Consider the following 16,231-nt stretch of genomic DNA (forward strand, 5'->3'; position numbering starts at 1 on the left):
ATTTGTGGCAGTGAGAGACTATCCCTGAACATAGATGGCGAAAAGCAAATGCCGGCGCTCCCTCTGGATTCAATAATAGTGTACTAAATTATTACTAACACTGCTTGTTAATGTTGTTATCTCAGCTCGCTGTGCGTTAATAAGTGGAGAATGGAGTGGGCGACACGCGACCCTGAAATGTGTACTTTTATTTATCAGCGACATTTTGCTACTCACATAACATTATTATAATAAATGTGCTGCTCCCATTGACGAAAGATGGTCTTTACCTTGACCTACCACAATTTGTCATTTAATAATAAACTTTTGCATATCGTTTGATCATGCCCATTATAGAACATTATCTTAGCTATATTTGCATCGCAAGACGGCATAGCGTTTTAAATGACATCACTGATTTACGTAACAATTATTTTATGAAAACTCAAAATTCAAAGTAAATACTCGTAAGTGCCCCCTTCATACTGGTTTGTTTCACAGTGCTGCACTGCGTCCTGTCCTGCCGCTTAGCAGCGCTGCTAAGTCACCCAGTGCGAAGGAGCACTTACGAGTATTTACTTTGAATTTTGCAAGTATATGCATTTGCTCACTTTTATTCATATGGGCCATTGTGTAGTACAATAGGCAAAAAAATTTCATATTTATTGTGTGCATGTTTTTGAACATGAGAAATACATTCATGTACGGGGTGCTTGGATTTGGCCCATTTTTAATAAGTTTATTACATATGATATAGAGTATAGGCCAACTGTGCGCAGTTTGAACCGAATCGGCTCAAGCGTTTGGCAGTTACCTATCCTGTTCACGGACGGACAGACGGACACCATCGACTCTCCTATAAAGCTTGTATCGCTTTGTTCTGTAGCTTAATTATCATTACAAAAAAAAAGAAATTTCAATGCTGTGGACATGGACTAAATTACACTAAGAAAATTGACGAGAAGTATTTCAGAAAAATTTCATCACATACGTCATAAGAAGTAATCTACATAATCAACGTCCGACTTCAAATTCTATTATAGAATTAGATAAAAGTGAAAATGGCCTTGTAATGTGATCTTCATCTACGCCTACGTAAATTTTTGCTTTATCTTCAAGTCATAAAAGTAATTCAATCTTCGTAAAGTAGGAAGTAGGTCAGGGAAGAGAGAATTTTCCTGATTTTTCTGTGCGGAACTGCCGACTGCCCAGTGCCGAATCAGTTCCGATGTAGTATTTTTTTAATGCCTAGTATCATTGTATATACATCTTTATATACAATGGTAGTATGGATGGAATGGATCTTTGCTCTCACAAATACACTATACAGCACTCCCACATTAGTGAATTGCGCAAAAGGGCCTTGTTTGCGTAAATTCCACACAAAATTCCTAAAGCAGTGTTAAAACGGTCTACGTGTACGGCTAATCCAACAAAAACGTTAGAAATTATACGCATAATCAGTTATATTTTCTCACTGTATTTAATTTTCATTGCTAGCTAAATTCAAATAAAGTTTGTAATTGGGTAAAGGTAAGGCGTTAAAATAATAAAATAAATAGGTCTATGGCCTGAAAGAATTAAAAGACTCCTTGCATAGGAAGCATAATATCACATTCCGGTGATTAAATATAATGCTGACAGTATCGGTCTGTGTCTGGTGCAAAGTAATGACGTAATTCAAATCTCAACTTTGTTGTCAGTACATTTAAATAGGTAATACAGGTTACATGCTGCTATATGGTAATACAGCGATACAACAGCTTTGAAGAACAGTCACAAGATAGCAACACTTCCTTAGAAGATTTTCTACTGCAACAATATACTATCCCATGACGCCTCTTTATATTATTTGCTATATGTCCAAGATCAATGAATTCATTTTGTCCGTGTAAAATTATATTTTCTCAAGGTCATCTGAGGTCAATGGCCTCGTTTAAGGCAGTCTCTAATTACATTCTCAAAGTCAGCCAAAGTCAATGGCCTCATTTTTATGTGGCGTATAATTTCATTCTCAAGGTCGTCCGAGGACAATGAACCCATTCTTTGTGGTATCAAATTACGTTTTAAAGGTCATAGAAGTTCAATGACCTCATCTGTTGTGGTGGCCAATTACATTCTTGAGGTCATCTAAGGTCATTGGCCCCATTTGTGTGGTGCCAAATTACATGTTCGAGGTCATCCAAGATCAATGACCTCATTTTTATGTGGTGTCTAATTACACTCTCAAGGGCATACAAGGTCAAGGACCCCAGTTTGTGATATCAAACTATACGTTTGAAGTAATCCAAGGTCGAGGACCTCATTTCTTGTGATGTCTAATTACACTTATGACTTAATAAGGTTAGTCAAGATCAATGAAACCATTTTTAAGGTGTCAAATTACATTTGCAACGTTGGCACCATTTTTGTAATGTTATCTATTTTTATTTTCAAGGTTATCAGCGGTCAGTGACCTCATTTTTTTGGTATCAAATATCACTAGCAGGCCTTCCACGTGCATTCATTTCATCGAACTTGGAATTAACGCCATGTCTTCGAACTTGGAACAGAATGTTGAAACACCACTTCCACGTTCGCACATGGTTCGTACAAACTTGGCGAACAAATACAGGTACGATTGTGCACGCGAAAACAACGATATGCGTTTTCGGTTCCACATGTACTACAATGCGTAAATCTATCTCACTTATGTCTTAACTCCAGGAGCGACAACCACATCCACGCACGCGCCAAGCATCGCTCCGCGCCAAGAATTTAGGGTTGGCAAAACTCTTCGCTCCGCACCAAGAACGATGCAAACTTTGCGCGATGACCCCTTCCACGTTCGAACTTGGTCTGTTTGTAGGAGTGTACACTCCAAGTTCGATGAAATGAATGCACGTGGAAGGCCTGCTTTAGGTCATCCAAGCTCAATATCTCCTCCAGCCGTTCAGGAGAAGTTCAATCACAACATAACGTACAGAAGAATTTTATAAATTTAATGAATACGATCGCGCTTATTTGATACTACCTATGTGGTTTTTTTCAATTCATCAGCATTATCTAATACTTTTTATCAACTCCAATAATTATAAAATAAACAGAAAAGCGATCAAAAAGGGAAAGTCTATTTGTTTTGGTCCAATTATTACGCGTCTGGGTTCGTATAAGAAGCTGCATAGCATTTAATTGGCAGTTATGGTTTACCGGTTACTTATAATAGACTTTTTTTTGCAATCCTAACGTACTCGCATAGTAACTTTATTTGCCTGTAGCATAGAGTAAACAACGTTTACTCTATGCCTGTAGTTATATCGCCTCGTGAGGAATCTCATAACTTAAATACCTAATGCACAAATTTTTTTAATAAACAGGCTATGTGTAGGCATCATTGAACTGTATACTCTGTAACTGGAACGGCACTTACACTGTTTGCCGGAGCATTGCTTGTTTAGTTTGTACCACTATGTAAAGATCGTTTTGTTCGCAAGTAAAGTGTTCACATTGTAGTGGATGTTTGCGCTCTTTCGGTTCGGACACGGACGACGAACAGTAAAAACTATAAAATCACAAAACCGCCGTCAACTATGCTCGCGCGCGCCGGATGGTTCCCTTTGATGTACCGCTACCTGACCGAACAGTCGAAAGTGTTTTACCTGATTGCAAGCACTCAAAACGCTGCAAACAGGCTAAACACGACGAATATGATTTTGGTTATTCTTGATGCTGCTGGCTCTGTTTGTTTCGTTCTGCTTGTTCGTGCTGCTCGGCGCACCTTAAAAGGTGGGAATAGACCAAGCAAACATTGTTGTGCCACAGTTGAACAACAGTTGAAAAACACACAAGTTTACACAGTGCGTACGTGTTGCGCAACAGTTGTGCACCTGTTGCCGAACTGCTGCGCGGTGTTCGCTCATGAGGCGGTACTTCAAAGGAGATGTTGCCCTACAGTGTGCACACAGCATCTTCAGTGTAGACGCGTATAGCCGTATACGGGTCAACTTTAGTGAACGAACACTGGACAAACACCGGAGAAAGCAGGCTGGTCGCTGTTGACCAACAGTTTGTCGACAATGTTTTCTCCCCACGGAAACAAGTTAGCCAACAGTTGCCTACCTGTTGTTCAACTGTTGCACAACAATGTTTGCTTGGTCTATTCCCACCTTTACGTTTGGTACGTTGTTTCTATAAACATCCTTGTCTGGCACATTGTTTTGTAAAACGCATAAACGCCACGTGAGTGCAATAAGTACAATGAAGTATACCTACCTCTACCTATCTCTCTTGTCACGGCGCCCTTGCATCGTTTGTTTACGGGCGATGCCATTCCAGTTACGAGTAGGTATCTAGTTCAATGGTAGGTATACATATTATCTGTGAACAGGCTGGGCCGTTCCTCTACAATCTATATATTCACACTGTACAACTGAATTCCGTCTCTTTGCACCTGGACACAAATATTAAGATTATTATGATGTTCCTGGGTTCATAAATGAGTAGTTTCGTCACATTGTGATATACAGGGAGTCAAGTTTCTTAACTTGACTGTGTTGTATCAGTGGTGTGCGAAAAACTATTTCTTCTACTTATACAAATGTCTACTGATCCCAATTAATTGATGTACCTATTCATGTCTATTCACTCGACTCGTCCTTCTCTTTGTCGAATAGTTTCAGATTTTCTGCACCGTAACATCTTTTGGTGACAAATCGAATCGACCACAGGTCTGTGCTATAGGAAAATAATCAATAATATGCCGCATATTTTGAAATTTCTTTGTTTAACAGATTCGTGCTGCTGAAACCGTAGATGAAACTCGTTTCAATACCACGACCATCCATGTATCGTTACTAGATTTGAATGATGAGCCGCCAGTATTTGAACAAGAAGAGTACACAGTTAATGTGACGGAGGATGCAGGTGCTGATTTTTCTGTTGCGACTATCGTAGCAACAGACAAGGATAAAGACGATGTAGTAAAGTAAGCTCCTACTATTCCCAGTGCTCGAAAGATCAATATTTTGTGATTTTTTAGATACAGTTTGCTAGGGTCAGCGGATAAGAACTTCAGGATAAGCGATGCGGGTCTAATTACGACAAAATTTGCGAAGGTATTTGATTATGAAAAGATGACAGTAGTGATCGTCCAAGTTCTTGCGCAAGACTCACTTTACGAAAAGCCTCACCGGGCAACCGCACAGCTAACAATCAATGTTTTAGACGTTAATGACGAGACACCCAGTATAAGCGTAGTACGTAAATATCGCTTTACATTACATGGAAACTAATTCGAATCGATTCCTGTTGTTGTGGGTGCTGTAGGCACACTCCATTAGGAAATCTACTAGTTCAATTTTCAGAAAAGTTTTAAGTCGTTCTATCACCGATAATAATACAATTTTTTAGATCTCTATTCGCATTAGTTTCCTATATAATAATCGACTCAGCTATTCGTGGGCCACCCTGTATCTTAAATTTAACACTAAGTATTATAGAAAATTTTGTATTGCAGGAAGGACTGGAAATAAGTGTACAAGAAAACGAAGTAGTTGGCAAATTAATTAACGATAAAACTAAAATTACGGCTACTGATCCAGATACCGAACCACTCTTAGAATTTTCAATAAATTGGGGCCGGTCAGTTGCAATAAAAAATGGTCAAAAAGTACAACATGGCATCGGGTATGTAATCGCTTAACTTTTTAATATTACAATCTAACGAGATTGTAAGATTTTAAACTTCTAATATCTTACAATTATTTTGCGGGTCAAGCACATAATTCACAAACTAAAAGAAGGATCCCATACGATTTTCAAAAGGGGAATTTTAGATAAAATCATATCCTTAATGCAAATTCAGAATAACAATAGTAAACGTAACGTAAAGCGGACGAGTCTCGTTCAGAGCTTCCCTTTGTGAGTACCCCGAGAATTTAAACAAAACAACTCGCAAGATGATAAATTGCATGTACATAAAAAACATCAAAATGGCATAACTCTGCTCGGTCATCGACTACCATTCATTTAACGCGAAAAGTACAGGTGAAAATGCATGAAGTTTTCGTGTTAAAGTCAGAGATTAGACTCAACATTATGACACCAACAAAAAACCATTTACCCACGCCGACTTTTTGCCAACCTTCATATGCAAAAATCTAACCGTAAGGGCATGTATGTCACGACAAAGGTAAAAGGTAGCATTCGAAAACTTACAACAACATAGATAGATTCTTTCTTCTTATGAAGATTATTTCCTTTATGTAGTAAATGCACTAGAATTGCTATCGTTACTGTCCATATTTCAGCAATTAATTTGCAAACGTCTAAATTTTACCGCGGTCAAAAATGTGTGTAAATTTTATCGTTTTTGATTTGATTCGTTTTACCTAAATAACAAAGATACTTAGACGATCACAAACATGCTCTTGCTTAGATTTTGTTACGTGGCAAATTGACTCGACGTACTTCTAAGCAAAACATTTGCCGACAACGTCAAAATTTAATCGGCTATTTTTGTGCACTTGGGATATTACTGTTGACAATTCAACTCATGTATAAAAAATCGCATAAGCCGCAGTGAAATTGTCACTTTGACAGCGGCAAAAGTTACCTGCAACTTTTCCAGCGACAAATGCACTAGTGGTTTTTTCACTTATTCATTTTCGAACCAATTATCGCATTATCCTTTCCCATATGACTAGTTTGACGTCTGTCAATAATTGATTAATATGGTGAATTTCTTGTTCGTTAAATTGTCCTGCCGAATTACACTCGAGGTTTGTATTTAAACCGAGTAAATTTGGGTTGTTGCAATTCAAATCTGTTTCCTTTTAGCAATTGAACTCGAAAAACTGTCAACCTAAAAATGCTCCACCTGCGGTGTCGCATTTTTATTAGTTGACAGTTTTTCTCGTCTAATTGCTAGGCAACAGATTTTCATTACCTAAACAACCCAAATTTACTCGGTAAAATACAAACCTCTTTGTGCAATTATAAGTGACAATTCAACTCATGTACTGCAACTTTTCCAGCGACAAATGCACTGTATAGTGGTTTTTTCACTTACGGGGTAGCAATTAATTTGAAAACTTACCCCCCCCCATGTCTTAGGAAATAAACGACATATTTTAAAAAATCAAAATCCGTTTCGGTAATACGGAGGGGGAATCACAATGACATAGTTGGCGACGCACCCCTCCAACCCCCTGCGCCCCAGCCACCCCAACTTTTAAATCTTAAATAGTGACCCCCCATGTGTGATACGTCGTTGGAAAGCTCTGAAAAAATGCTTTCCAACCATACAAATAGCATTACATTTAGGTTAGTAATTATCGTGCAAATCAAAAAATGATACATTTGAAATCTGTCGTATTTAAAACGCAACCGGCGAACTAAAGCTGAATTTACAGTTCCGTACCCGCAACACCTTACCGTAACGTTTGGAATTAAACCCTACTTGTTGGGTGTGAACATTTATAATTCGCGTTAACGTTGCGTTAGAACGGTTACGGTACGTAGGAAATGCCCAAATCTTATTTCTTACGGTAAATCGTGCTAACGCGCTTGTGTTCGGTAGTACTCGGATAATTCAAACAGTTGAGTTTCGTTTATTTACAATAATTATTGACACTTTGTTGGTTATTATTATTTTGAAATGCACGTTACTCTTACTGACAGATGACATACAATGACAGAATTCGTTACGCGCTAATGCGCAAGCTGCCACTTGCCACTACGGAACTATAAATCTATAATTTTCGTTAACGTAAGATTTTACGGTTCCGTTCTTACGTTCTTACGGCTACGGAACTATAAATCCGCCTTAAGACAGAGAATAATTCAAGAATGTCGAAATATTGCAAAACTAACATTTGAAAAGGTTCGACAAGAGTTTCAGTAGTACTACTGCCTTACCAATAACGGAAACCATTTTGAACATTTATTGAAATAAAAGCCAACTTTAGAAAATGTACGAGGCATGTTCAATAAATACACGTTCGAACGCTGTTGCACGAATGTTAGTTGTGCTATAACCGCAGAGAGTTACATAGGACGGTCGTCGGTAATGTAGGTGTCTACTGTGACAGTTGACTCGTGATATTCGTAGAATACACAGTTGTTGTGCGCGTTTCAGTATGGCAGGTCATATCGTTGGAGCGTCCAAAATCGATCACCGAGCAGTACCTGCTTTTTCGATCACCGTGGACCATGAATTTAAAGACCCTCATGTTAACATCAATGCTGTCCGATACAGTGAAACTTTGACTCGCTTGCGTACAGCCATAAAGAATAAACGTCTTGGGATGCTTACGAAAGGCGTGATTCTCTTTCACAATAACGCCCGTCCGCATATCGCTAACATTATCACGTCACAGATAGCGCGACTGAGGTAGGAGGTATTAGAACACCCCCGTCACAGCTCGGTTCTGTCACCCTATTACTTCCATGTCTTTGGACTCTTAAAGAAGGCACTCAAGGGACAGCGATTCCATTTGGACGCTGAAGTCGAGCAGGTAGTTTTCACATGGTTCTGTCAACAGCCACAGGAGTGGTATGCCACCGGTATACCGCGTTTTGTGAAGCAGTGGGATGCCTGCTTATGTAGTAATGGCAATTTTGTTTAGCTTAAATGAACCGCTTATATGTAACATCGCTCGAACGTGTATTTATTGAACCTGCCTCGTATCATATTAGTTTATTTTTAGCGCATTTCCACAAAAATAAAAAAAATGCGCTGTTGTGGCCACTTTGTCCGTCCGTCCGTCCGTCCGTCCGCTCGTTTTGCGACGCTACTAGTTCTTTATCTTAAGAGCTATTGTTCTACTTTTTTCGCTATTTGGTTCGTTATGGTGTCGAGTCTTGTACCAAGGAAGGAATTTCGTCTGTACCGCTTACAAAAAAAGTTATTGTAAAAAAAACAAAAAACCGTTTTTTTTACATGTTCTATAATTTTACACTTTTGCTAGATATCGTTTATAATTTTGCATTGCTATCTGTCGTCTGCATGCTGGTCTGTCCGCCTGTTCCTTTGTCTGTCTGTCCATCTATCTGTCCGTGTGAACGATAATTTTGTTTAGAAATGTTCGATCGCTTTTACATCTCCGTTAGTTATGAACTGAATTGCATGAAATTCAATATGGGCATAGCTTTAGCCATATAATACGCAATGCCAAAAGTTGAATCGAATCGATTCAAAATTCACAGTGCCCTTTTCGCATCTCGACCATTTATAAACCGAATTGCAAACTTTTTTACTTATAAAAATATTTGAATGAAATTTGATACATAGGCACTTGGAATAAAGGAAAATCAAACGCCAATTTCAAAATTTGGTTTTGCGCATGCGCAGTGCCAACTTTTTTATTTAATGGAAGAATTTAAACGAAATTTGATACATAGGCACTTCGAATAAAGGAAAATCAAACGCCAATTTCAAAATTTGGTTTTGCGCATGCGCAGTGCCAACTTTTTTTATTTATGGAAGAATTTAAACGAAATTTGATACATAGGCACTTGGGATAAAGGAAAATCAAACGCCAATTTCAAATTTGGTTTTGCGCATGCGCAGTGCCAACTTTTTTATTTATGGAAGAATTTAAACGAAATTTGATACATAGGCACTTGGGATAAAGGAAAATCAAACGCCAATTGGTTTTGCGCATGCGCAGTGCCAACTTTTTTATTTATGGAAGAATTTAAACGAAATTTGATACATAGGCACTTGGGATAAAGGAAAATCAAACGCCAGTTTCCAAATTTGGCTTTGCGCGTGCGCAGTAACATTAGTTTTAACATTTAGGTTTGCGCATGCGCAGTTCCAACTTTCTTATTTAGAAAAGCATTGAAATGAAATTCTTCTCATAAACTGAAATTGAAGTAGCACGTCAAAAATGGATTGCCCATGTGCAACGCTATCTTTCATATTTGTGGCCGATTTTTACGATTTTAACAGAAGTTGCATCTTACAAATGGGAAATGAATGCAAGTGGAAATGCGCTTTATGTAAATCGTTTACGATTACTTTTTAACTTGTTTGATTTGCACGATAATTACTAACCTAAATGTAATGCTATTTGGTATGGTTAGAAAGCAAGCACGTATCACACATGGGGGGTCATTATTTAAGATTTAAAAGTTGGGGTGGCTGGGACGCAGGGGGTTAGAGGAGGTGCGTCGCCAACTATGTCATTGTGATTCCCCCTCCGAATTACCGAAACGGATTTTGATTTTTTAAAATATCTCGTTTATTTACTAAGACATGGGGAGTGGTAAGTTTTCAAATTGCCACCCTGTATAAACGAAAACAAATGGTAGATAAACAAACAGAAAACTCAACCACATATATTAAAATCCCAGTTTAAGTACTCTTCTACACTGTAGAATGCATTATTTTGCAGACGTTTTCGCACTTGAGTTTGAAATTGTTTTGTTGGCAAGCATCTTATTTGGGTAGGTAGTTTGTTCATAAATTTTATACCGTTCCTTGTTCGTGTAAAGCGTAGTTTTAAAAATGTTAAGTCGTTTTGGTTGAATGAAAATAATATAATATTTTCAGATATACGTATCTAAAATATCTTGAGAAAGTGCTTGAAGTAACGACTTTGAAAGTATAATTTTCAAAAATTTCCGGGGGAGTGCTCCCGGACCCCCTGCCGGTGGGTGCCCCCCCCCCACAATCATTGTTAAAAAATGCCCTGTAAAACATTTCACTCCAGGCCTAAGGACGGCCTTGTCTGTGCTGATAGTCTATGAGCCAGGCCCGTAGCCAGAATGAAGTAGCAGGGGTGGCCGGTATTTTTCTAGGTGGAGCTTAAGAAGTGTTTGATATCGACTGCCTCTGTAATTTTTGTAAAGGAACCATCAACCGAATTTCCAGTGGGGGCAAGACCACGTTCTAGGTGGGGCTCAACCCCACCTGGCCACCCCCTGGCTACGGGCCTGCTAAGAGCTAGTGGTACATTTTTATTATTGTTGAAATTTGGATACCTATAGGATAGTTATGTATATGCTAATAACATATCCGAGCGTCTGGCAGCAATTCCACGGATGGTGCGGTGGCGGTGGATGTTCGAAAAGGGATTAAATTTTGAAACTTCAAACAATTCTATTATTAATGAACCTTTTTTATGCATTATTTTTTAAATTACTTCGGTTGATTTGCCGGACCGACAATCCTTTTGGTACGTGTTGCCAGTGAACGCTTCTTTTTTTAACATTATTGTATAAAACAAAAACATGCGCACGTCCGGGGTTCGAACCCGCGACGTCGCATTCAAAATCGGCGATATAGTCATACATGTGCGCCAATCGGAGGGCAGTAATGGTACTTGTTTATGCTATTGTAAATGTGACAATTCCCTACTGCGTATAATTAAAGGCGCCTTTCCAAGTCTATATACCGCAAAAATCGTCTTGCATAATTATTTATCATTTCAGTACATAAATAAAATAAAAAAGGTTCATTAATAATAAAACTGTTTGAATTTTCAAAATCTTCGACCACTCACCGCCACCACACCATCCGCGAAATTACTGCCAGACGCTCGGATATGTTATTAGAATATACACTACTATTCTACCACTAGCTCTCCTACTATAAGTATTTGTCGATACAGCCAAGGATCTTGGTCGCACTCATATAGAATTATGCCGATAAACGTGTAATTTATACTGAATTTTTACGTGTAAGTAAACACTATTTATCTACACATTTCACACACTCTTATCTACCTTTAGTCCTTCACTGGAACTCTCAGAACCGTATTATAAGTACGTACCTATACTTATAAGAAATTATTCAATTGCTTTATAAATGTGTAAGGATGATTTTTATGTTGGGAGCTGATGGGCTATAGCATTTAAGTGCGTCTAGCTTTCTCCCTAACAAAGTTGGTAAACAGGTTGAGGATTATTGCTTCGTTGTTGTATTCATATACATACAGCATTATCCGTTTTCGGGATATTGACATTTTGGGTTTTTACCTTATCAACATATACGTGTCAACCAGCCCTTCCATTTTCCTTGTGCGAATACCTATTTACAACACTCCGTTCTCGAGATTTTCGTATTTGAGGTTTTGACCAAAAGAATAGTCATGTCTGGTTGAGACGCACAATTTTCTCTTTTCCAAGTTTTCCCTGAACATCGAAATTCCCTCCATCAGGTTACGTTCCCGAATACTAGACAACGTACTGAATATTATGAAAATCTTACACGTTCTATAATATATCAAAAGTGAAAGCTTATGGTTTTATATCAGCCATACTAAAATAAAGGAGCAAGTCTTAGAGTGGGATAGAGACATTTAGGTTTTTTCATGGTTTTTTCTAAGTTTGAAATTGTTTTGAAGGATCTGCAACAGATCTGCAGTATTACGCTCTTATGAGGTTTCCTTTTTAGATGCGTTATGGTAGAGACTAATTTTAACCCCCCAAATACCGCAACTGCCAATTTAAGGGTATCAGATAATAAAAAATGCGTATTGGATTACGAACTATTTGACACATTGAATATTTTCCTTGTTGTCACTGATAAAAATCAAAAGATTGGAAATGATAAAGTGGAAGGTAAGTAGACAGCCGTTTACGCATTATTAAAGTAAGTCCATATTTTAGTACAAATTACGATTGGGATTCTGGATGTGAATGATAACGATCCCGAATTTGTTCAAGAAACCGTTGGTTCTAAAAAGAAAGTAATAGAAAGGTCAGCAGAGAGCACAGTAATTGGTACAGTAACGGCGATTGATAAGGACGGTCCCGGAAATAACGTTGTTATTTACTCTATCAGGTACAGTAATTTGTCAACTAGTGGTTAGTTGTAAGTAATTTTTTAGACCTGTCGATGACAAAACTCCTGATACGTGGGTGGCCATCCATGAGAGTCTAGGAGAAATATTTGTGAAAACAGGTAACAAAATAGATGCTGATACACCACCCATCAAGGAAATCAGATACATGGTTAAGGCATCTGATTCTGAGCGGTTTACTGAGACGGAGGTATGTTTACCCTTGCGGGTCAATTATGTTACTTCCCTCTTTACCTTTATTTTTTTAATTTATTGTCTTTATGTTTAAATGGACGGGATTTCGGCCAAGTCTCGTCTACAGAAGCAGAAAATATAGTAGTAAACTCTTGACTCTTGATCATAAACTGATGATAGCTATACTGAATTATATTAGCTTTGATCCAGGGGCGGTGATGTTGATCAAAAATTATTTAAGTGACAGGTATCAGGCAGGTTCTTTAGGGGGAGAACTTTCGAATTTCTTATATAATGGCAGGGGGATACCACAAGGGTCTGTGTTGGGCCCACTTCTATTTATGATTTATATTTCTAATTTTTCAAATGTAATGAAACACTGTAAATCTCATTTCTATGCCGATGATACCTTAGACCATATAGTACATGGACTGCTAATTGTAACTAAAATATGGTCAAGGACATTGCCTGGGTATGTGCGTTTCAGGGTAAACGAGTCTGTCCGAAATTGTCCGATGAGACACGATTTGAGGCTGTCAACCTATAAATTAACAAACGTCAATTAATTAATCCCTTAGATATGGCAAAAAAAGCAAACCTAACTTGTGGACGTATAGAAGATAATCAGGAATATTTAAAGCTTCCCGTACTACGCGGTTACCATAAAAGCTACTCTTTACGCAATCCGAGTGGTGTTCATACGACTTTAGTTTACCCTGAGATTCACATACCCACGACTACAGTGCCCTCTATCCGTGACCACCCATTTTGTATTGAAAGCATAGGGCTAATAGCAGTCCACGTGCTATATGGTCTAAGGATGATACCCAAAGATATTTGACATTCTCTGCAGAGCAAGTTAACAATGCGTGTGATCTAATTAGTGAAAATCTGCAATTAATCAACAACATCTCTGAAGAGCATAAATTGAAATTAAATGTATCAATTGATGCCTCAAGAATCCAAAAGCTACAAAACGCGTGTTTACGATTCATTTATGGTATCCGTAAATACAACAGGATTAGTCACACTTTAGGGGCCTAAGGTTGGTTAAATGCGCGTAATCGACGTATGCAACATGCTGCGTCACTGTTTCACCAAATTATTTTATGCAAAAGTCCTGAGTCCACCGTACCTTTTCAAAAAATAACCTATCATTTCGGACAGATGTCCTTACGCTAAATTTAAGATAAAAATTATCAAAGTCCTCGTGTGAGATCGAAGGGACTTTAGCGCATTTTTGTGTGGCAGATCAGTATTCTATTAGCCACTTTTTACTCAACCATGAATAAAAGATCTTGTCGAAGGATACCACATTCCCTTTGACGGTACCCACTTCCGATGTCCCGTTCACCCGCAATTCGCGTTTGAAGATTTAACTCCACCATCAGTAAGATCATGTCGGGAGCTACCACATTCCCTTTGACGGTACCCACTTCCGACGTCCCGTTCACCCGCAATTCGCGTTTGAAGATTTTTCTCCACCATCAGTTAGATCTTGTCGGAGATTACCACATTTCCTTTTTCGGTGCATACTTATATTACACCCACATTTTGGGGGATCTCGCTAAAAACCTTCCACAAGATAGTACCATTGAATAAATTTTATTCAATGATAGTACTTAATTTTTGGGGGGCACTTCTCATTGCTCGAGCTTCTATTGGCGACACGAGAAAGAGAGACAGCCATTCGAGATTTACGAAACGCTAAAACGCGTGATGGCTGGCTGGCTAGCTGGATGGCAGCAAATGTGGGCGCGTAGAAGAACTCTTGTAGAAAGGCAACGGGTGTACCTGTATCTACAAGGCCGTATAATTTGTCAACCTTAGGGACAGGGCTACATGATGTGGGGTTGGCGACATCTGGGCGTCATCCTCGAGCGTAGTATACTAACGTAAAGGTTTTTCAGTTTTTTCCTATCTTCTACTACAGTTTTGGTCCGATTCTTTTCAAATTGGTATCGTCGGAAAGATGTTGTAAACGCGCACAACTCCTGCGTGGCGGAATTTTGTTTTTTGTCCTAGGGGCGAAATTAACGACCTTTTGCAAGGCGCGCGCGCGCGCGCGCGTCTTCGAGAAGTAGTCAACTTCGGGCACCTTTTACCTTCCGTTGCGAATTCTGTCACGCGTTTTAACGTTTCGTAAATCTCGAATCGCTTTCTCCCTTTAATAATAATAATAATAATTTTAATCAGTATAAGACAATTGCACAATTGTATAACATCGTCACAAACAGAATATAATAACCAGCGGAGGTCCTTCGTACTAAATCTCACAATATAAATTACTATATAAATTAATAATGGAAACTAGACATTTTTCATACAGTCTAAAGAATTCCTGGTGGCTGTAAACAACATTTTCTATTAAAAAACATTTTAATTTTTTTTTATTGTACAAGTGATGTACCTTCACTAAGTGAATACGGTAACATATTGTAACGGAAACGCTCCAGACATGACGTCGCCTTTGGCGCTCTGGAATTTTCTACGCGCGCGATAGTGGAATTTGTATAGGAATATTCCAGACTTATCCGGTAATTACGCGAGTGTTCTTGACTTACATTGCTTGCGTGTATAAATGGTTGCGGACCGAACATCGCAAGCAGTTTTTACTACCGAACGAGATCGAGTACGTATGAAACATCGAGCGCGGAAATATAAATTGCGAAGTGTGTGATATAAATAATCGATATAAATTGTACGGTTTTTATAGTGTTTTAGTTTTGTTTAATAAATATTGATATACATCGAACCCGAATTTAAAAATCACGTTACAATATTAAAATATTTGCACCCGGTATATTCCGGCGACTTCTTAAAAAATGAATGTCTCGGCTTTTCCAAAAAAACGCTTATTTTTTTCCCTCGTGTTGTAGCTGTGGATATCACTACGGATTATAAACTTTTGTCGATGCTTATACAGGGTGACAATTTGAAAACTTACCCCCCCCCATATCTTAGTAAATAAACGAGATATTTAAAAAAATCAAAATCCGTTTCGGTAATTCGGAGGGGGAATCACAATGACATAGTTGGCGACGCACCCCCTCCAACCCCCTGCGCCCCAGCCACCCCAACTTTTAAATCTTAAATAGTGACCCCCCATGTGTGATACGTCATTGGAAAGCTCTGAAAAAATGCTTTCCAACCATACCAAATAGCATTACATTTAGGTTAGTAATTATCGTGCAAATCAAAAAATAAACATGGAAAATCGTATTTAACCTGAACTTCCAAAGCCGACTCGACAGCAACTCATTTTTGATCGCCAGTTATAATCTATT

General features: G+C 38.4%; 1 protein-coding gene across 1 annotated transcript in view; it reads left to right on the top strand.

The window, feature by feature from the left end:
- Positions 1-16,231, top strand: part of LOC116177895 (protein dachsous-like) — a gene marked incomplete at its 5' end in the record, with an annotated part of 59,675 nt that overhangs the window by 15,863 nt on the left and 27,581 nt on the right. Inside the window, 6 exon segments of the mRNA XM_031497061.1 lie at positions 4,749-4,942; positions 4,997-5,213; positions 5,474-5,643; positions 12,362-12,528; positions 12,577-12,751; positions 12,798-12,960. Of these exon segments, the coding sequence (XP_031352921.1) occupies positions 4,749-4,942; positions 4,997-5,213; positions 5,474-5,643; positions 12,362-12,528; positions 12,577-12,751; positions 12,798-12,960 (1,086 nt within the window).

This window comes from Photinus pyralis, unplaced genomic scaffold (assembly GCF_008802855.1).
Source record: "Photinus pyralis isolate 1611_PpyrPB1 unplaced genomic scaffold, Ppyr1.3 Ppyr1.4_LG8, whole genome shotgun sequence".
NCBI classification, from domain to species: domain Eukaryota; kingdom Metazoa; phylum Arthropoda; class Insecta; order Coleoptera; family Lampyridae; genus Photinus; species Photinus pyralis.